The 23512-nt window shown below is 40.9% G+C and overlaps 1 protein-coding gene across 1 annotated transcript in view; it reads right to left on the bottom strand.

The window, feature by feature from the left end:
- The window catches only part of MYO7A (myosin VIIA), a 778803-nt gene that overhangs the window by 295647 nt on the left and 459644 nt on the right, over positions 1 to 23512 (bottom strand). The window contains exons 15-16 of the mRNA XM_086933887.1: positions 20223 to 20329; positions 11351 to 11407 (exon numbers count right to left, since the gene is read on the bottom strand). Of these exons, the coding sequence (XP_086790013.1) occupies positions 11351 to 11407; positions 20223 to 20329 (164 nt within the window). The remainder of the gene's footprint in view (positions 1 to 11350; positions 11408 to 20222; positions 20330 to 23512) is intronic.

Raw genomic sequence — 23512 nt, 5'->3', positions numbered from 1 at the left:
TTCAACGCTAAAATTCCCTACTGTAGCCTTATAGCCCACCCTACTCCATTGTTTTCAATGGAGCTTCCAACATTCCAATATTCTAATATAGCCTTATAGCCCGCTCCCGCTTTGAAGGCCCGATCCGAAGGCGAGGGACTTTAACAAGGGACGGGACTTTAATAGCCAGTATAGCCCTGCTACGAAAGGCTATTAGAACATTCTGCCACCAGAGGGCAGAATGTTCTAACAAATTAAACAAAGTCTTCTCGAAGCTCGAGAGGCCTTTGTAAAACATTGGAATGTTGCTCTGCGGGCCTTTAACGGCCCGTAGAAGCAGGGAGCACTATCTTGTCTTCAATGAAGCTCCCAAAATTCCAGTGTTCTAATACAAATTTCTTTTTCTTGTAGTTTTAGAGCTACAGATGAAGATATCATTTTGGGGAATTTTTGGAATGAGGCATGTTCACCTGCCTTGTGTATTTCTCACAAAGAGAGGCTGATTCACAAAGGTAAATTTACATGTGCAGATTTACTACTAGTGAATTAACAATTACACTTTTGAGTAACTTTACAACTTTGGGATAATCACAAAATCTGAGTGTAAAGTTACTAAAAAAATGTAAACTTACATGTCTCCCGTGGAGCCACATTTACGAGTGTAAAGTTACTACTGCCAAAAAGGAGCAGAAGTAAGTTCACCTCCACACATGACCAACCACTGATACTTCAATAACCTCCCGTACAAAATAATGGAGGTAGGTACTTAAAATGAAACCCTACAGGAAATAATATTAAATTAAATAATTTAAACCAGTTAATAATAAAAATAATTTTAGTTTAATGTTTAGATAATTATTTAAGAATAAAACATATTTATATTTTTTATCATATTTAATAACATTTTGTGAACTAAAACATTAATGTAACAGTAGTTTTTATTTAAAACAAAATCAAATTACTTTTAATTAATTCAATAGATCGCTATTAATAATTGTTGATTCATAACCACCATTTTTTACATCAGATTTGAATTTCTTTTTCAATATATATTTCTGAAAAATAATGTTAATTTAATATATTTTACATAATTAAATATTTTATTCAAAATTAAGTTGATATTGTTGCAGCTGTTTTTATTTTGTTCTACATTTAAAATAACTTTCTAAAATGAATTTACCTTATTTAACATTTAAAATAGTTTAATAAACAGTATACATGAATCCTATACTTCACGTTAGAAAGATATTTCCCCCTGTGGTTGATAAATAAGATCAGGGACTAGGAGGAGAATGGTCATCATGACAACAAGGAAGCATTACATTCTCAAAATAAGGAAAGCTATTAGGAATCTTTCACCAAATTCCAGTAAATCCATGCCCAGCCTCAAGTCAAAGAAAGACACTGTGCCTTGGCCATTAACACGAAACGATCAGACACCTTTAAAGATACCTCACTGCCTGAACCACAACTGAGTCAGCAAACACAGACTCTTTGACTGGCCTCCGTGGTAACATACATATTTGCAGACCAAATCATATGTAGAAGAGACCCTGCACACATAGGGGCCGATTATGATGGCGGACGGACCTGAGTCCGTCCGCCACCATAGAGTAGGAGGGACCGTCCGCAGGAGCTGTGGAGGTCCCTCCGTGCAGATTATGTGCAGAGGATGTGACCAGGGTGGCGGTCACATCCTCAATCTTTAACATTGGCGGCGGGTGCAGCTTCAAGCTGCACCGCCGCAATGTTAAAAAAGCATGCACGGCATTTGCGTGCACAAAGCAGCAGGCACCGCGCGGTGCCCGCCGCTTTGTCCACGCAAATACAGGGGGGTACCATAGGTACCCCCCATGTGCACCACCCACCCCCCGTCACCAAGGGAGCCCACAACGGGCCCTCGAAGGCAATCTCCGTATGCTTTTCCACGGCGGAAAAGCCCCAGTTGAAAAGCATATGTTTTCCGCTATCCTAATATGTCTGGCGGTGTCTGACAGACACTGCCAGCCATGTTAGAGCTTTTCCGCCGTGGTTGGAAGGCGACCGCGGCAGAAAAGCAGCGGGCAGATTTTGAGACCCAACGCCATCCATCCTAATTTGGCGGTGGGCCTTCTGTGCCTCCGCAGCGGTTTTCCCGCATCCTCCGGGCTGGCGGTGGCTTCTGCCCGCCTGGAGGATGCGGGAAAACCGCGATCCTAATCAAGCCCTAGATCTGGGGTTCTTAACCTGAGATTCACAGACCACTTGGGATCCACTACGCCTACTGAAGAGGGCCACGACTGTTTAGAAATGAAATTACATTAGCAGATTTATAAGGTACATGTACACTAAAAGCAACATTGAAAACAGAACGTTTTAAAATTCTCTGTAAACGTGAAGGGATTTGTAATTGGAAGCTAAACATTAAGTGGCCTATTACGATGTCGGTCGTAAGGCCTCCGACCTCAGGTCAGAGGCCTCACAACCGACGTCATCGGTTTCAATTCAGACTGGCTGATTTTGATTCAGTTGGTCGGAAGAGAAACTGGTCGGTCATTCTGGCTGGCTTCCAACTGGCTCAAGGAGCCCGTCTGCCAGTCTGAACCGGCCCGTAATCCAATTGGATGGTGGTTTACGGCATCCGGATTACAATGCACAGTTTCTTGCAGGGTTTCCATGCCAGCCTTTCCATCATGGAAACCCGTGTTTTGGCGCCTCTAGCAGGGCCCCTTCCCATTGCGGCCTCCGGTTTGTGGCCGAGTGGACACCTATGGTGCCCCCTTATTTATACATGCAACCCGTGGCAGGCACCTTGAGGTGCTTGCTGCTGGGTGCAGGGATTAACACCACCTCACATTTCCCTATGGGAGCATATACTGCGGCCGGTTTACAGCCGTAACATGCTCCAATAGGAAAATGTCCGAATGCGACCAGCATTCGGAACCACTGACCAGAGATCGGTCAGTCCCTTTCCGAGCCGGTGTCGGGCTGGCAGACATCGCAATAGGCCCCTACATTGGTATTCTTATCTTGGGAGCAGCGGAAGTACAACAAATGGAATTATGCATGGATGATTGAAGGCCTCAATTGGAGCAGTGATATGGACATAGAAAAATATAGCATGTATTAGAAGCAAAAAGTCAGAGTGATCTGCAGTTAGACTCTAAAATATTCAGATTTATTTTAGATTCTGTGCCTGGATACACAGTACAGGTAAGTTCAAATGCAGCATATGTGAAAAGATTTACTTTGCCACCAACTAAGTCCATAGTGAAATAAAGGTAAATGAATCCCTGTTCTGCTGCACATTATGTTCCTTCACAGTAGAAAAAGGGAAGATGGCTAGCCTGCAACTCCCCTTCAGTCCTCAACAGAGCTACAAAGTAGCTTTCTTCAAATGCCAGTGTTTCAGGAAACATTTATTTCAATCAATTAATGCACATTCAATAATCTGTATCTTCTATACAAAAAATAATACCATCATTTGATTTCTGGAGTAAAAATAAAATATTTTAGAACCCCTGAGAGCAGAACAGCATTTACGACCAAATGCCACCTTTGCCACACCGATATGTAGTGCCCACGGGTATGACAGACCATCCCAGGGCAGAACAGACAATGCTGTGTTTGGACTGGCCTCTGCCACCCTCGCCCATGACTCCTTATGAGTCTGGATGTGAAACCTATGGAAGGGAGGGATGGACGTTCCCCCAAAGAAGTGGTTCCTGAAGCTCGCTACATATTTCAGTAATGAAGCCTGAGTTGGCATTCCCAGGATTCACATTCGTCACGTGCGGATCGCAGCAGATGTCAGCAGAGAGCCTTTAACTCTGAGAGCCATCTTTCTATTAAGATGTTTCTTAACACAGTGTTCTGAAGGTGCTTCACTTTCTACACAAGAATCATTAAATCTCAGAGGGTGTTCTGTATTTTACTTGTTTTTGCCTCTTTCATTAACACCAGGCCCTTAAATGTCACCCCCTCGCTTGAAATGCCCTTTGTTTTCCATTTCCTTATTTTCTCCTGAGTAAACAGATAATTGTTGTGGAAACATGGAGAAAGCAGAATATAATGCGAGAAGGCTGGGCCAAGACATACCAAGGTCGATGCAGCATCACATGGGCCTGGTCACAGAAATATGGATCAAAGATACAGGCCTTGTGATTTATCAGCCACCAGAAGATTTCAGTGCCAAGAAGCCCTAGGAGGACATGAGAGGAGCTTACTCAGTGACATGGATATCTGAGAACATGACCCACAGCACTCCGAGAGGAAAGTAACTTCTCGTGTTAGTTGGTGATGATAATGACGCAATTAGGGTGGCCCATCCCAATATAGTGAGTAAGGCACATATCAGTTTGCATGGCTGTGCAGTGATTGACATGAAGGGGCAGCAGCAGTGGTCAAAGGATGCAGAGAGGAACCTCTGAAGCTCTTACCTCTTCCTAGGTTCTCTCAGATTGTGTGACTTCCTTTGGGAAGGTAGGGGAGGACCCAGGAGCTGTCACTACACCCGAGTACAGGTGAGAGAGTGAGTTGCAGGCGGAGGAAGAGGGACCCGGAGTTCATTTTCCTTGGCCAGAGCCTCTGTCTGCCTCCTCGTGTGCGCTCAGGAGAGGCAGAGGCTATAGATTAGGGCTCTGTAATGTTGATGGCGGTAGGACTATATCACTGTTTCTTGGCCGCTGGTGCTCCATTGCCTTTAATGCAACTCTCAATGTTCCAATTTCCTTATACGTTGCAGTACATTGTATTTTCTATGATATTGGCACCCTGCATAGGAGGGCGCCATTTTAGCTCCAGTGTTGACATTTCTATCATATTGTATGCTGAACTCATGGACCTCCGCCCCTTGGCCAGAGATGCCGGATGTCCTGCTGAAGGAGGTGCATTACAAAAGGGAGTGGTGATGGACGGAGCATCTGAATCAATCAAACACTCACACCCAGTCAAAAGATCTGGGTTTAATCCATCACCGTTCTTTAGCCCACTGTGCCACTCCAGTTCAGACATGGCTATATGCAAATCAGTCTGACCCTGTGCCTCATGGGAACAGTCCAGCCCGAACTATCAAGCCATGTCTTCCCTGGACCGGAAACAAACTTCCGAGGACCGGTTTCTGGCATTCCAGCCGTCTTCAGCCCGGCTTGCTTGAATCCAGTGGCAAAGTGAGCAAGGGACTCACGTCTGAGCATACCCTGCCACACCTATGGCGATCAAAAGCGATACAAAAGGGGGTGGTGATGGACGGAGCATCTGAATCAATCAAACACTCACACCCAGTCAAAAGATCTAGGTTTAATCGATCACCGTTCTTTGGAGGTGCATGACATGGACTTCGGAGGGAGAAAGTGCAGTAAGACGCGTCTTACTGTGGCGGCTGCTCTGTTCTCAGGATGCTAACTGCACACAGGTAGGTACATGGAAAGTTGCCAAGCCATCCAATGACTCTGCAGCAGGTTGACAGATCTCAAAGGAAGCATTGCCTTCGTTGTTCGGCCTGCAGAGTCTGTGGTATTGAGTTCAAGTCCGCAGACGCAGTATTTTCTAAAGAAGTCTGAATCCACTATAAATGCCCACACCCCCAAAAATCACAATCTGACCCCGCCCACCCCTAACCCTCATATTTAATGATAATATATTCCATTTTAAAGTGTTAAACAGTCCAGACTTAAAATCAAGTCCACAGACTCACCAACCAAAATTGGCAGACACTTTCCTCAACCTCAGTACAGAGTCGGCCAACTCTAGATGGAGACTCAACATGGGTCCGTGAGTTACATAGTTCGCGAGCCCTGTACAGAGTCCGCAAACTATGATGGGATGTAACATGGGTCCAAGACTTTCCTGTAGACTGTTGCATAGTACTGGCCAGCATGCTTTTTTATGGTACCAACGTGTCATGTACTGTTATATGTGTGTTGCTTTTCTGGAATGTGTTTGAGGCACCCCTTATTTTGTGTAGGGCAGAAGATGTAATACTAATGGTGGTGCAATACGGGACAAATAGGCACCAGACAACAAGTACAGTACACTTCAAAACAAAGATGGTAGCCAACACACCGCGAGAACATTATAGAAACTCCTTACCAAAGCACGAAACCCAGCAATTCCGAAGAGCACTTACTGCATAGCATGTTCTTATTATTCAAATGAGTCTCTATTTTGGTTACAGAGCACCATGGGTAGACTGAGAAACTTCAACAGACTATTTGAAATCGGGTGTTGAGGCTTCGGGCGTGTTTTAGAGCTAGGCGGTTAAGGGAAACCCTCACATTGTAGAGTAAGCGGTCAGTCAACTGTTGGAGGACTCCTGGTCAGTCAAGAACATGTCATCAGAATGACCTTCTCTGTATTGTTACCACATCAGAGGATTCTTCACCAGCAGAGACTCTCTGAGTAAGGATTTCACACTTACTCCACAAATGAGAGGGTTTACCACTAACACCGAACTCTAAACCGACCCATTCTACTGCAGTGCTGAACATAGTTGTGGACGAGTAGCACAACAAGGAGGACAGATAACTTACATTACTTATAGGAACATGAAGAAAATATATATAGGGTGCTAAATAGTGGCTACATACACTCAATTGAACTGAAATAAGCTTGAAGCATGTAGGACTTCCATTGTTTATGAACATGTTTCATTGATATCAACCTGATTCTGCTCAGTAGGGCTCTCACTCCGATTCAGCAGATCAGTGTTCCCAAGGAGACACTGTCCTAGTTTATTCTTAGTGGCTCTGTTTTCCTGCACAAAAAACACTGGGTGTGGGTATTCTGGCCATAGTCCCAAAACACACCTGGTATAACCATTGTGCCTCCAAGAGACAGGCCTGTAAGCTCTCTCCTACCTTGGACCATCCCTCTGGAATAAAATGCAGCTCCACCTTAGAAACATTGAATCCACGACCCTGTTCCAGAAAAAACTGAAAACTTGGCTATATTCCTAGCCTTAATCTCCCCTTCCCCCACTACTACCCTTCTGCATCTAGCGCCAGGACACTCCTTGGAGTAGCAGTGCGCTCTACATATACACCCACAAAGATTTCGGGAGGAAGAAAAAGCTTTCGTTTTCAGTGCAGGTGCAGTAGGCACTTTATTGGCTTTCTCAGTAGAGGCTCATGCTGGCCCACACCTGACCCCTTCCACCAAACTAGAGGAGGATGCAATGCACCCCCACTGGTCAGAAGACTGCACTACCCTAACACCCTCCCCACCTGATAGCCCATGCGTGGTAAACCAATAAGGATCCCTACTGTGGGTAAAAAAATCCCTGGGGTAAGAGAAAACGTATTAAAACTATTTTAATTCCATGTATGCCAGATTATGTTGATTCTGGGGTCTATATCTCATAATCTGTGAATTTCGGGGGCAAGGGATCTACTAGCCGGAATTGTTAACCACAACACCATTACCTCTCTACCTTAATTCCAGTAAACTCAAAATGAGGGCCAAGACTAGTTTCAACTATACCATAATCTGTATTAGAATATGTGATAGTGAAGTTTTTATTACATGTGCTAAGGTATTTTGCAAAACAAGTTAAGCATCTGTGTGTCAGTTGCAAAAAATGGTTACAATACTATATATCACGATGGCTGAGATATTTCAATATTCTAAGAAAATATTTTTAACAGCATGATACTTTCTGTAACAACATGTACCTGGATGGCTCGATGTACTAACATACTGTTCACAAAACAGGGTTGTAAACTGGCCACCAGCTTTTTGCGACCAGTATTTTATTTTGTGAACCAACCTAGGTACTAACAGGTCAGTTTGCAAAATATGGAATCATGGAGGGGTCACAGATAGACCTGCCTAATTCATATTCTTTAGGCAGGTTGCAATTTGCGACCCCCTCTGATCAGTTGCAATGACAGTAATGGTAGCCTTCTAGGGACTGCAGACCACCATCCCATAATTCAAGAGGGTTTGTAGAACCTCAAGAGTCTGCCCAGGAAGACTGATGCAACTGTTTTCCCCTAGACAGAGGTGGAGCGCGGAGCAGTGGATAGATCTGAGCAGTGTGAGATAGTCTGTAGGAATAATAATGAGTAAGACATTGCTTTATTACCTCCTTAACCGCGGCGCAAATTCCGCTGCAGTGCAGGAGTTTTAATCAGTGGGCGGGGATTCATCGGCCAACGGACGTGCGCAGCACTAGCGAGGAAGTGCTCGCGACTGCCGTTGACCGACACACGCATGGAACGGGTTAATGTGGGGAAAAACAATAACAAAACTGCTGTTCAGAAGTTTTCCAGAAGAAGGCCAGGATGGTGGGTAAGATTCTCTCCTAACCTGGACCATCCCTCTGGAATAAAATGCCCCTCTGCCTTAGAAATATTGAATCTACGCCCCTGTTCCGGAAAAAACTGAAAACGTGGCTGTATTCCAACCCTTAATCTTCCACTTCCCCACTTCTACCCTTCTGCATCTAGTGCAAGGAGATGCAATGGAGTAGCAGTGCGCTCTACAAATACCCCCACAAAGTTTTCGGGAGGAAGAAAAAGCTTTAGTTTTCAGTGCAGGTAAATGTATATGTAAATGTATGTGTCTTGCAGCAGGCACTTTATTGCCTTTCTCAGCCTTAAGATATTGGATTCTAGAGCAAGAGGAGAAGCAAGCATGAAGCCCAAGTGCTTGACTGATTGTAGGATTGATTTCAAACAGATAGACTGGGGCGAGCCATGAATCAATGCTCAGTGCTCAGGTTTAATAGTCAGAGTCATTGTATATACAAAGTTTACTTTTCAAGCCAGAATGTTAGAGATTCAAATGTCCAGTGAGTTCTGTGCAGAGTCAAGAAATCACTGTGTAATTGTCATCTGAAATTTCTCCAGCATATGCAAAGCATTGTTAAGGACATTTTGCCACCACCTTGAGCATAATGTATCTCAATCTTACAAATGACAAAGAAGCATTCATTTCAGGTGGCAATGCCAATCCAGATGCAGCTGCTGGTAGAATCAAAATATTACTGTCTGGTTTAAAGTGGAGGCCATTCGGCCACGTTTACTATTTTTGAGAGGTACAGTTCTTCTGCCTTTAAATTTACAAATATGCCTCAACACACTAGCAGAGAGTCAGGGTGTTAGTGTTAAATACTTTAATTTCTTTTCAATTTACTCAGACAAATGTTAATACACCAGTGGATATTATGGGCATGGAAATGCTTGGGTCACTTCTAAAAGGTTCAATATCTCCGATGGGGGGATCTGACTATTACCTGGCATTTTTAAAGCACAAACTAATCACCCGTAAGGGTCTGAAGGCGCTGGGGGCCGTCAGGGAGATTAAGTGAGATATTGCCCAGAGTGACATGATGCTGAGCTGATCTGCCTCCGGCGCTGGGGATCGAACCGTGAGCCCTGCGCTCCGAAGTCAGCCGCCCTGGCCGCTGTGCCACAACTCTCCCATCTGACTATGCTACCATTGTGTATCACAGGTGGGAAGACATTTCTAACTCAGTTCTGATCTTTAGACTTGTCTTCTGAATTGAAATAGAGTGTGAACGTTGAGGAACTAAACAAAAATAAAAAAAGAGAATATTTACCAGCCACTTTGGACATTTAAGGGACTGGGTGATGGATCTATTGACGCACCACTGTGTCAGGGATGTGCAGGATTATTATTATTATTATATTTATTTTTGTAGAGCGCGCAGCTACCATGAGGTTTCCCGGCGCTAAGGACATAAAGAGCGAAAATACAGAAGGGGACAGAGGGCTATTGAAAAAGAAACTATTGGTTAAACAACCATGTTTTAAGTTCTTACGGAATTGGAAGTAGCAATCGTCCGTGCGAAGCTGAATTGGGAGAGAATTCCAGAGAGAGGGGGCCAGGTAGGAAAAAGAACGACCTCCCTGTCTAACTCGGTTGATCCTGGGTATCTGAAACTTATGTTGGCTAGAGGAGCGTAAGGTTCTTGGGGGGCAATATTGATGGACAAGGGTGCTCAGATAGGAGGGGGCTTTACCTGCCTTGATTCTGTGCATAAAACACAGAGCTTTAAATTTTGCGCGATGTTCGATACGGAGCCAGTGAAGACTCCGAAGACCAGATGAAGTTGGGGATCTTTTAGGTAGTATGCATATCAACCTAACTGCTTCGTTTTGCACTGTTTGAAGTTTCCTGGTGACTTCTTTACATGCCCCCAGATATAAGATGTTGCCGTAGTCCAATCTAGATGTAATTAGAGCTTGGACTACGGTTTTTAGTGTGTTCTGGGGGAGCATCCACCTGATTTTCTGTATCATTCTGTGTTGAGTCTAGAAATGATTTGTGGTGAATGTTAATGGATACCGTGGCTGGAGCTCTTTCATTGTCACAGTTTAGGGAGCCTCTGCAAACCCATGTCTGCAAAAACCAATAACAGCATATTGTGTATTATTTCCTTAACGTTATCAAAGTGCTTGTTTTTCTACTGTACATATCATAAATATTAATGCCACTAACATACATTTCCTAGTAATTACTGTAAAGTTTGTGATGTTATCCTAACCCACTTTTGAAAATGCCCACATATTCACCAATGACCAAAATACAAGTCTGGGTGATATTAGTTTGGGATTGCATTATTTTTCTCCAAAATCCTTTCAGTCTAAAAATAAGGTTTATGGCATTGGCTACAAGTCATACCTTGGGCAGATTTGACAGTTCCCAATGGGTAATATGGAATTAGACATTTATTTAGCATACTCATGTTCTCAAATAATTTTCCAATAAATTAATTTGAAGTTTATGCAATCATCTGGTCATAAATGGGATTTTGCTATTGTTTAGGCCCTCAGAAAAAATAGTTTTTTCAGTGTAAGTTTTGAAACATGGTTCCAATGCTACGATATGTACATGCAATAAAGGAACTTTTTTTTAATAAGCAAAATTTGAATATAGGATGTTACAACGTGATCATTTACATCACGGTACGTTGCATCGCGGTTATTACAACGCAAATCATTACTACGACTTGCGCTAGAGATGCTGGACTTAGGAATAGTATGATTTACTATTCCAACTCCAGTGTGTGTAACAGTAGGGAAGGTGTTGGAGTAGTAAATCATACTATTCCTTAGTTTAGAGCGCCATCCAGTGCAAGTCGTTGTAACGACTTGCGTTGTAATGACCGCGATGTAAATGTATCACGGTGTAACAACCACGTTGTAAAGGTCGTTCGCCGTAAAATTGAAATACTGGTCAGAGGAGCATTTTCTTGCCAACCACTAGCCTCCAAAAATTTAGTTGCAGTGCACAGAATTCAACTAACTACCATAACATACTCATCATACAGAAAGAAGTAAGATAGAGCAGAAAGAGTAAAGGTGCAAGCACACGCATGGACTGTGCTATTTACAGATGACATAAAAAAAGGACCTCCGTTGGTTACCTTTTGAGAGGGGGGTGAAGTCTGACCAAAAGCGCTGGATGAATAGCCACAGAGAAACTACAAATACAAAAAGGAGAAAGGGTCGAGAGAGGGAGAGAAAAGACAAAAAATGAAGAGATAAAGAACAAACATCAACAAGAGAGGATCTTTGAGATCTTGAGTGTGAGGTTAATATTTAAGTCAAAGAAAAGATATACCTGTTTGTAAGATTTTATCAACATTGACAAATGCAATCATCTGAGCTTGATGTAGCTAAATAAAACATAGCACCTTCAACCTCTCTGGCAAAACAAATCTAATGGACAGTGACAAAACTACTGCACGTTTCCTAAATTGCCTTCAGTTTCAGTAAAGTCTTTGGTGAACTTAGGAGTCTTCTACATTCTGAAAGTGTCCTTCTGCAAGTCCTAACTTGATAGGATAGCTTCTCATGATGTAGTTGTCATCACCATTAAGAAATCTGGATTATGTCCAAGGTGATTGTCTTCCTGACCTAAGACTTTTTCATGGCCACTGCACTCTTCATTTATAGCCATCGCTGATCTAACTTTATATCAATGTACTGTGCTCATTCGATATTCACGTTATAAATATAACCCATACTCTTAAGGAGTCTCCTCTAATATCTCGGAAATATGTCAGAGAGAAATCAATGGAACATATTTCAGTGGAAGTGAGTCTAACACGTTTTGTCACAGAAGAAATTAAGCTGCACCTGCTGCAGCATATCAATTATGGTATTACGCCTTCTAAGCTATCCATTTTCCATGTACTCCTTGCTAAACATGTGTGTCAGTCCTCCTTATGAGGGTTTGGCCGATGTGCTTCACCTGATCTCATGTGCCATGTTGGTGGGGTGTAGTAACATTTTGCAGCATTCGTAATATTGCAACACATGCTCAGCTAAAGAGTTTGGGCCAGATTTTCAAAGATTTTGCATCGGGTTTTCCCTACTTTTCCCCACTATTTTGATGCACACGCGACACACAATCATTTGTGGTATTTACAAAGCAATACAAATGGTTAATTTTGTTTGCTTTGTTAAAAAAAGTAACACAGCAGAGTGCATTGCTCCACCTTGATTTACTTTGCAATAGGTAAGCTTCCTATGTATTATGCATGGACATACATGAGCATCTATTCTAATTCTATTCTATTTCTATTTATAGAATTTATAGAGCACATGGCGCCTCAGAGGTATCCCAGCGCTGGATGAGAGGTAGCGCCAGAACAATAAGGGAGAGGCACCTACAAAACTAATATATTTAAAGAGCTAGGTTTTGATCGCTTTTTTGAAGCAAAGTTCATTTTCTATGGCTCGGCCATGCAAGAGAAGGGAGTTCTTTTGATAACCGGGGTGGTAGACAAATAGAGATTTGAAGATCTAAGAAAACTGTAAGGGGTGTAAGGTGTAACAAACTGTCGTAAAAAAAGGTGTGCCATGGCCATGTAATGCACGATGGGCAATGCACAGTGATTTAAAGTCCACTCTCCGGGCAATGGGAAGCCAGTGCGGATCTCTTAATCGCTGTCTATCTTTTATCTAGGAATTCCAAGCAGTGTGCGAGTGGCCGAATTTTGCACAAACTGCAGTTTCCGAACTACTGCCGTAGGAGACCCTAGGTACAAAGAATTGATTGCCATAGTCCACATGGGAGAGAACAGGGGCTTGAACCACCACTTGTCTCGAGTTTTGGGGGAGCAGAGGGAGAATTCTGCTCAACATTCGCAGCATTTCAAAGCAACTAGCTTAGCTGCGGTTTCAGTGGCCTTGGCTTCCATGGTCAGGGTATCTTCAAGCCACATCCTCAAGCTTTTTATAATAGCCTTAGGAGTTGGAGGTGGACCAAGATCCAAGGGCCAGCTCAGACTTGTTGGACAGAGGTGTTGTTCCCAAGAATCAATAATTCTGTTTTTGCCTCATTGAGCTTCAGGCAAGTCTTACTCATCCACCTTGCTACTTGCTCTAGGTAAAGTCTGAGACTAGATGCTGTGGGATCCGAGTCGGGGGAAAAGACAACACCAACTGGGTGTAGTACACATAGGAGACTATAGAGATCCGAAAGGGAGCTACAATATCTACCAGAGGCTGGAGGTATACATTAAACAACATAAGGCTAAGTGAGGACCCCTGCAGGACCCCACACCACACAGACAAAATTTCAGAGGAACAATCCTTATCGAAGACTTGGAATGTGAGTTCTTTTAAAAAGAAGATCACCCACTCTAGGGCTTTCCCTGCAACTCCGGCCCTAGCAACTCTATCTAGAAGTATAGAGTGGTTGACCGTATCAAAGGCTGCACTACGTTCAAAGAATACAATAGCCACTCTAGCCCCCTGGTCCATTCTCCTTTTTGCCTCCTCCACCACTGCTAATGGGGTGGTCTCTGTACTGTGCTTAGGCCAAAAGCCAGTTTGTGTGCAATGCAGGATTAAGTTGGCTTCCAGGAAATCTGACAAGCATCTATTAACTTGCCTTTCTGCAACTTTACTTAGGCCTGGTAGCAGGGAAATTGGGCGAAATATATCCACACAGAGAAGGCCAAAGTTAGGTTTCTTTAAGTCAACCCTGATCATCGCATGCTTCCATGGAAAAGGTACTGTGCCCGTTTCCAGGGAGAGATTGACTAATTCTAGCAGAATGGGAAAAATTATTTCTGGTTCAAGATCAAGGACTCTCAGCGGCACCGTATCAAGAGGAGATCTAGACTTGATTTTCCTGAACAGAGCATTAAACTTCCCCTGGGAATGGAGGGGAAATTTGAAGAGAGTGGACGTACATTAATTTTCATTAGCCTTCGATGGGATGAAAGTGTCACTTTGATTGGTCTCTTGGAACGATTGGTAGATGTTCTGAATTTTGGGTTTAAAGCAGTTGGCCAAGGCTGTGTACCTGTCAGTGGAAGTTTCAGTCACAGGGGCATTTGTGGTGGGCTCCAGCAAAGACCTAGTAACTCTGAACATGTCACTTTTGTGGCATTGCACATTTTTATTTAAAAATAAAAGGCCTGAGCTTGCTGGATTTCAGTCTGATATAGCCTCACTTTCTCTCAATATCATATTTTTTATTTTCCTCGTAGTCCTTTCTCCGTGCACTCTCTGCAATTTTACAAATTTTTTTTAGTATTTTGAGATGAGGAGAATACCATGGAGCTAGATTTGCCACCAATGGATTTTGACGCAAAGGCACATTTTCAAAGACTTGTAGACATGGGTTTGCACTAAATGGTGCACATAAATGAGGCTGGCTCAAAGAGGCGAACTATCTTTATTTCCTCTTGTTATTTCCTTTTTGCATGTGTACTGTATCCTGCAGCACACATATAAGGAGTAAATAGTCTCAAAGTATAGTTTTTGTGCAAGAAGATGTTGCTTCTGCACAAAAACTATCCTGACCTTAATGCAGACACCCATGCACAATAGTGCAAATATATCTGCTTTGGTGCTAGGCAGCAGCAAGTGCTCTAGTAGTGCATGGAAGGAGCAGAACTGTGTCATTTCTTTGAAGAGATGGCACCGTTTTCTCTCCCATTCAGTTCATATGTCTGTGCTTGGAGCAAATAGAACTACTTTAGATGCTGATGGATTTTTTACAGCATAAGTAATATTGAAACAGATGCTCAGATAAAGATTTCACAAAGAGGTCACTATAGATGTAGTTGGAGGTAACTGAAGCTACCTTAGATGCTGATGAATTTTCTTCTTTTATCAACTAGCATGCTTAATATTCCTAGGAACTAGATTGACTAGTGGACACCTCATTATTGCTAGATCTGTGCTGGATGTTCAGTTTTGTGTAGAGTTGTCACTCATTTGCACACTCCACCCAAGGACATTCTTGGGTGGCAGAAACTCTCACAAGTAATTATCAACAGAAACATTTATTTTTTGCAAATTAAAACTGGGACTGTTTCATTTTTTCTAGTATGTGTGCAGCCATACATCCAAAGACACCCCTGTTCACCCAGAAATCGCAATGCTTCTGTTTTGCAAAACCACATGATTAACATTAGTGTGATTCATCCTGGAATAAAATACATGGAAGAGGGATGGCTTTGCTGCTGAAGGCATCATAAAACCTATCTGCTCCTATGTTTAAACTGCCATATCTCAAAGGAAATAAAAAGATGCATGATAGTATATGATTCTGTGCAAATCAATACTATCATGAAAGTTGCAAGAAAACCCTCTCCCGTTTACCATCACATTTCACAGTAAAGTTGAGTTTCCAGCACAATGTCAACCAATCAGTACACTGGCGCAGTCTTGCATGGATCCATACAAAACCAAGTAAAAGGTTGTTTCAAAGAGCTACTACACTAAACTAGTGCAAATCTAATGAACCAGAGAAGAACTAAGCGGTCAGCTGTACCACACAACTCGTGCACAGCAATCCCTGTACTGGCTACCATGTTAAACACAGAACAGACAAAGTAGTGGTTATGGGGCTCCAAGTGCCTAAGTTAACTGATCATGGCTATAAGCTGTCTGGAACGTGTCATACACTGCTGCAGGAAAAATCATAGGAGCAACAAATTGCCAGAAAATCTGTACCAGCTAAACCTTGGAAAACAGCAAGCAAAAGGTCATGGCAAATAGTGGTGGTATTAACACCTTGGCTGCTAGGCGTTTTCCCCCTCCTGTGCTGGGAATTACCATTTTGCTGTTTCCATGACGAGCTCAGCTCGTCATCAGCACACGACACCCGTGGGTGATGACGAGCTGAGCTCGTCATCAGCATCGAAAGGGTTAAACACCAAATTCTGTTACAAATGCAATTTTAGCAAAACCATTTAACAAAGCATTTACATTGTTTAATATGTTCAAAACATAAACGTCAATGAAATCATCTGCACATTAAATCAAGAACAATCATGCCACATCTGCAAAAATGTTCATATATGTATTATTTCATTGATAATGTCAACCGTGCTTGTTTCCATAGCATAAGTTTATAAATGAAAGAAATAGCTCTCAAGTAAAAATGTTAATAAGAGATAGCATACAAATTTATCTATTTCAAAAAGACTGCATTAGCTTTTTTGTGAATTGTCCTCACTTCTTCATTGCCCTTCCCATATTGGACATTAGGGACTCCTGATGACACCTGTTTTTTTGTCTTCTCGAGTTAACCTCCAGGATATCCAATAAAAACTAGGAATCAACTCACTGTTGTTATCTCACTCACTTCATATGAATATTCCTTAAGCCACTGTTAATTATTCTGAATTGTGCTAAAGGTGAATCTGCTTTTCCATGGAAGTCCTCATGATATACATAAATGACCACTAACATCTTTCTTATTCTGGATTCAAAACATGCAGATCGGTCAATACAGCACATGCAAGGAAAGCAAGTGACAGAATCAAGAATAAGGTATGATAGGTGTTGCCAATCTGTATAATATTTCATGCTCTTGAATCTTTTTTGCAAGTTCTTCTATTTTAGAGTGTCACTTTCCCTTAAATGAAGGGCACAGATATAGGGTCTAAATTTGTTCATTCTTATGCAACTATCTTTGCATATTAAAAAAAAAAATTAATGATATGATCCATGTTGGTGTTACTTTTAAATCCTAGGTCAAATATATTGAAGTGTTTATTCTTTGGTCAGGCTATGGAGAAGTTTTAATACCATCTGGTTAAGACTATATGATTAGTGATCTTTATCAATAAATATGAGTCACACATGATAGAACTAATCATTTTGAGACAGATATGTAGCAAGAGATGATTTTCAGAAATATTTTATTGTTGCCATCTAGGTTTTACTACGGGAATTAGATCCTTGAAAGTTAGTTGAGCCTATTCTGGGACTGGATCTTGGTTCCCAAGTTGGCAGCCCGGATCGTTAGGCCATATCTCCTCCTCACAATTGGAGTGGTATGTAAGTATGAACCATGAGGGACCAAGGTGGGAAGATTTAAGCACACTAGTTAGAGATAGGCATAATAAGGACTGTGATGAATTCAAAAGGCCATGCCAGAATTTTCAGTCACATATTTAGGTGTGTCATGGCATTACATAAACACACATGTGAAAACAATCAAATCAAGTCTTAATTATATATGCTAAGAATATATAGTATATAATAAAAAAATAATGTGATGATTATTGTCTTTGACATGCTATGGTAAAAGCCAATGTATTTGGTCAGAACATGAAGTTGATAGTCAAGTGAACACCCTAAAGTACCAGGTTTCTGGGCTCTGGGCAAAGATATTCAGTACATAAAATCTCTGAGGATTGGGATCATTGCTTTTTCTACAGTTACTAGTTTATACGGTAATCTTTACAATATGAATATGGTTATTATCTTGATTTATGATAAAATGTATATATGTTTGGCTAAAGGCCAGTGTATCACAATATGCTTTTCGTGCTAATGGTTTTTCTTAGGAAATTCTTGGTTGAACTAGACTTTACACCATTTGTTGTTTGATTCTCATACCAGAATTGCTCTGCAACATGATGAGAAAAAACCATTCATGTATCTAACTATTTCTTATTATTTGTTAATTATAAAACACATTGTGTGAAATGCCAAATTTTATTTCAATGTAGGTTTGATTCAATAAGTGACTGAAATCAATGTTGATAATTACTTTAACTCTTCCTTTTGAATATAACTGACCTTACACAAAGCTTGCTCCCTATTCATAGAGGGGAATGAAATTTGGGAATACAATTGTTCAAGTAGCCTTACTATCATGTTTAGCTTATTGTCTGTATCTTGTCGTAATAATGTATACCATTAGGAATACCTAGTAGCATTAGCTCTAATGCAGATACGGATCATTAACAACCCTCTTGGTAGCTTTTTGTAAATGTGAAGTATAATGGTTGCAATGGATCGAGGGTGCAATCCTGTGTCTGTGTCTCTATATTTATATATACATATTGTGTAAATGTAAATGTAAGTATACTTATATAGCGCAACCTGTCACCACAAAGGGCATCCTGGCGCTTGCATAGGGAACCCGTCCTGGTATTCCCCTGTGAGAAGCCCCGACAGGGTGTCCACAGGGTGAAAGTCAGGCATCCCGCTGCGAGGGGCCGTTGTGGAGATTAAGCAAGCTATTGCCCAGAGTCGCAGAGTGTGAACCCGTGAGTCGAGGAGGCACCGGGACGAGAATTATCGAGTCCGTGGAATTTTTAGCCCAAGACCCGCCGGGGCGGGGAATTGAACCCTGGTCCAGGACCGATCTCAGATTCCGGGTCTGCCGCCTCAAACCCCTGAGCCACACTTCTCCATATTGCAGGAGCATGGATAGTGCTACCTGCATAAGAAAAAAAAACAGTTAAAATGGGATGATGGTTCTGAATTAAAACTGAAAAACCACTGAAATGTGCAATTTATGGTGAGGAGCACAATCCAACACTCGCACAAAACTCATTCAAACTATAACGTACACAACAATTAATGACTGCACACTCTATAAAGCAGATTCAGTTATAAAAGTTGCACATCATCTTACAGATGAGACTACATATCACATTACCCATGCCACTTTGAAAGAAATGACAATGAATGGAGTACCAATAATAAGTAGAAATGTTGTTGTTAATTACAAATTCACTTTTAGGTGTTGTTCTTTATTAATATAAATATTGTGAAGTTATAAGCATTGCAGTTAGTGTGCAACCTTCAAAGCTTTTTAATCCATTGATTGCAATAAGCTGTGAAAACAAGCTTTACTGGCATCATCATTTGATTAATCAGTAAGTGAGTACTGTGTCTTGTGACCTCATTGTCTTTCTATGAACTTTGTTCGCCTTTTACCGCCCTGATGTGATGATCAAGTGATTTATAGCTCCAAATAAATAATTACATAAATAATTACGATATAAATGTATTTTAACATAATGCCCACATTGTACTGATGCTTCTTATGACCTCATATACATGCAGATCTGCCCCATAAATATAAAAAATAGACTCTAATTATTTGCTGTGGTTAACACAACTTACTAGACACTGACTGAGCACTTTGGGACCCATATAAAGGGCAAAGGATATGAATCAATTATACAATCAACGTTCAGTGTATTCAGTTAAGTACACATTCCTCAGACCCATTTAATCCTGAATGACTATAAAAGAAAATAAATCTGACTCTGAATGCAGTCAGTGTAAAGAGGAAGCCATATTTTAGAGAGACTCAAGAGGCCACAGTGTCATAAACTCCATACTCCTATGAAACATATTTCATTATGGTAAAGGCCAGTAAATTGTCTCAGACAATGCAAGAGTCAAGACAGTCTGGTCTCGGATATTGATAATCCAAAGTACAAATAGAACATACTATCATCTCTTAGCCAAACTCCATAGGTTTCTTAGGACAGGAAATAATTGGAAAACTCTCAAATAAAAATATCCACAAAATATTAAAGATTCAAAAGTTTGTATGGAGCGAAAGTTACTTAAATATTATATAAATTCAGTCAGTATAATTTGTGTTCAATAAACAATGTCAACATTTTGCACACTGAACTTGCTATCCCTTTTTGAAGTTAATGTCTTCTATATAGTTTACAATTTTCCCCTAATTATTTTGTCTGTGCAAATGCTTTGATTCAATGATGCGGTTAGGCTACAAAGTAATGTGACAACTAGGGAGAATCAAGGCAACATTCCTAATATTTTCAGGTGTCGTCATGTTTTGCTATAAAGTATACAACATGCAAATGATGGCAACCTCCTAAGTCCTCTTTAGTGATATACCACTGGGTATGGTTTGTAATACATTACTTAATTGGTTTAGCACCATGTACATTTATCCATTATTGTCACACTGCACTAACACTATTAAACACTTTTTTAAATTTAGACTCCATAGGCTACATTGCAAAACATTCGTGGGCATGTTACCATTGCAACATCAGCCTGGAAGATCTGCTTGATAAATTTGTTCTTAGAGGAATGAACAAGCTGGATGACGTCTCCATGTAGCGTGTCCCTGTTTTTCTCTAAGAACCCTGTAGAAATGTAGAAGACATAGATCAAACATTGTAATCAAACTCAAAGCTAGCTTTTCTTTATTAGCCTGTAGGATATGTCCTTATACCTAATTCGATTGTATCAAATATTCAGTTCCATCAACACAGCAGCATCTGATGACAAATTATTGCCCCATTCATATTTCCTCTGTGATTACTTCTCTGACCACATGTGTCCATAAACATGATTAACAAATTAGAGATTGCTAGCACTCTTAACTTAGGACATAGGACGGTGGATCAGATGATATCAGCAGAGGCTTCTATGAGTTACACTACTCACCATTCAATATTTCAATTTTATGCCAACGAAACCATTGCACAAATGACTTATTTAAGAGATTGCTCTTGGGTCAGAAGACAGATGTCCATTCTGTATTTATGTATTCTATTTCAAAACAATTTCAAAACAATGTAAGAAAATTCTGTTATTTTTTTCTTAAGTTACTGGCACACAGTAATACCCCTTGTCTATTCTTTACACTTCTCTCAACTTATGTCTCACATTTGGAGGCATCTCAAATACAGTATTTGGACCTGACCACTAATGTGTCGCCTGCGTAGTTAGTTCCTACAGTGCATATTCTTGGAACATCCAGTATATCTAGCTTCAAGATAAACCAGAAATCCTAATTAGGGATTATGGACTGAAGCACTGTAAAATGATAAGCAAGCTACTTTAAGGAGGTGTAAAGCACAAAAACAAACTACCTGGGTGAAATAAACTACAAACTAATAAGTTCCTTGAGTCATCTACTGTATCAGCAATAACACTTATTCAAATGTATCTACTAAATTGCGTAGTACTCTGTAGGCACAATATTTATACATTAACACTAAAGTCAAACCATAAAATTCAAGAATATAAGAAAAAAAGAATGTATTATTAATTCCCTCTGTATGAAACACTATAATTAGAAAATACCTTCTGCTGTTATTATTGGTTTCCTCTGTAGGAAAAGCTGCAATTAGAAAATTTCTTCTGCTATGAATAATGTGTGGATCAGATATAGTAAAATCCATTACTACAACCATACACAGTCCCCTTGTGCAGGTTTAAGCTAAAAAGATCAATCAAATTTACCAGCCCTTTAAATGACCCCCACACAATACATTTAACAACAAGGGGTGGTGATGGACAGAGTTTCTGAATTAAGCAGAATACTCTCACCCAGTCAAGAGATCAGGGCTTGATCCAACACCGTTTTTTAGCTCACTGCACCATCCCAGCTCAGAACCTGGCTATATGCAAATTAGTCTGTCCCTGGACCAGTGCATCATGGGAACAGGGCAGACCAAACTACCAAGCCAATTCTTTCACTGGACGGAAACAAGCTTCCGGGGACCGATTTCTGGCATTTCAGCCGTCGTCGGCCCGGCTTGCTTGAATCCTGATGGTGCAATGAGCAAGAGACTCACGTCTGAGTATACCCTTCCACGCTTAGGGTGGACAAAATATTTAACAACAAGGGGTGGTGATGGACAGAGTTTCTGAATTAAGCAGAATACTCTCACCCAGTCAAGAGATCAGGGCTTAATCCAACACCGTTTTTTAGCTCACTGCACCATCCCAGCTCAGAACCTGGCTATATGCAAATTAGTCTGTCCCTGGCCCAGTGCATCATGGGAACAGGGCAGACCAAACTACCAAGCCAATTCTTTCACTGGGCGGAAACAAGCTTCCGGGGACCGGTTTCTGGCATTTCAGCCGTCGTCGGCCCGGCTTGCTTGAATCCTGATGGTGCAATGAGCAAGGGACTCAAGTCTGAGTATACCCTTCCACGCTTAGGGTGGACAAAATATTTAACAACAAGGGGTGGTGATGGACAGAGTTTCTGAATTAAGCAGAATACTCTCACCCAGTCAAGAGATCAGGGCTTGATCCAACACCGTTTTTTAGCTCACTGCACCATCCCAGCTCAGAACCTGGCTATATGCAAATTAGTCTGTCCCTGGCCCAGTGCATCATGGGAACAGGGCAGACCAAACTACCAAGCCAGTTCTTTCACTGGACGGAAACAAGCTTCCCCACACAATACAGCAAACTATGAGATTTACTTTTCAACATAAATGCCCTTTCCTCTACCCTTACATCTTTTCTTCTAGAGCATCTTGTCATTTGGTAAAGAGAAAGAGAGGCCCCACGTACCAAAGTGACAGGGCATTATTTTGTCAAGGAAGAATATAAATTCCCTTCGGTAATGAAATAATTTTTAATCATTCAACTCAAGTATACCACAAACCATTCATATCAATTATATGAAAAACCAATATGCCTATATTTGCAATGCCACAAGACAGCCACTAGATGAGAAAGGAATGCCACCTATATTTTATTAAATTAAAAAAACGTTAACACAATTAAAAAGTATTCATAATATAAAATTCATAAATCTACATATTGTTAAAAACACATATATCACTAATCAATTTCCTATTTTACATAAACCGCATATTGATTAATAAAGAGGAATATGCAAAAATTCATCAAATGTCAACACAAATATTATATTACATATGTTAATATTACGAATCATACGTACACTGCATCCATGTGTTAACTATTTTTAAAACAAATTCCAAAGGAAAGATAAAACAAGAGAAGACAAAACACTTATTAGTGGTTCGTGGACTAATCCAGGTAAAAAAACTCAAATGCCAGATATATGCAGTCCAAGTAATTTTATCACAATGACTGGCCGGTACGCTGGATTTAGTTTATCCCAGGCGTCGGCGCGTTTCGGTGGTGCTCACTTAGTAATGGCCACCTTTATCAAGACAAATATAATATGCATTAGTGGTTCGTAGACTAATCCAGGCCAAAACAACTTAAAAGACATACATATTTGCAGTCCAAGTATTTTTATCACAAAGACTGGCCAGTACACTGGATTTAGTTTATCCCAGCCATCGATGCGTTTCGGTGGTGCTCGCAGAGTAATGGCTACCTTTATCAAGACAAATATAATATGCTTTCTTTGTAAAATCTTCAGACCAATACCCAAGCAACTATGGCGAGCGTCCTAAAAGGATAAGAATTCCTTGTTGGGAGGTGGGTCCACCGTTTACTGTAGTGATACCATTATTTCAATCAAAAAATACTGTCGTGAATATTCTATTAAGTTGTAACCAACGATTCCATGTCAATCTATTACTATTGAC

The sequence above is a fragment of the Lissotriton vulgaris genome, chromosome 8, assembly GCF_964263255.1.
Source record: "Lissotriton vulgaris chromosome 8, aLisVul1.2, whole genome shotgun sequence".
NCBI classification, from domain to species: Eukaryota; Metazoa; Chordata; class Amphibia; order Caudata; family Salamandridae; genus Lissotriton; species Lissotriton vulgaris.
This window is presented reverse-complemented; position numbering and strand designations above follow the sequence as displayed.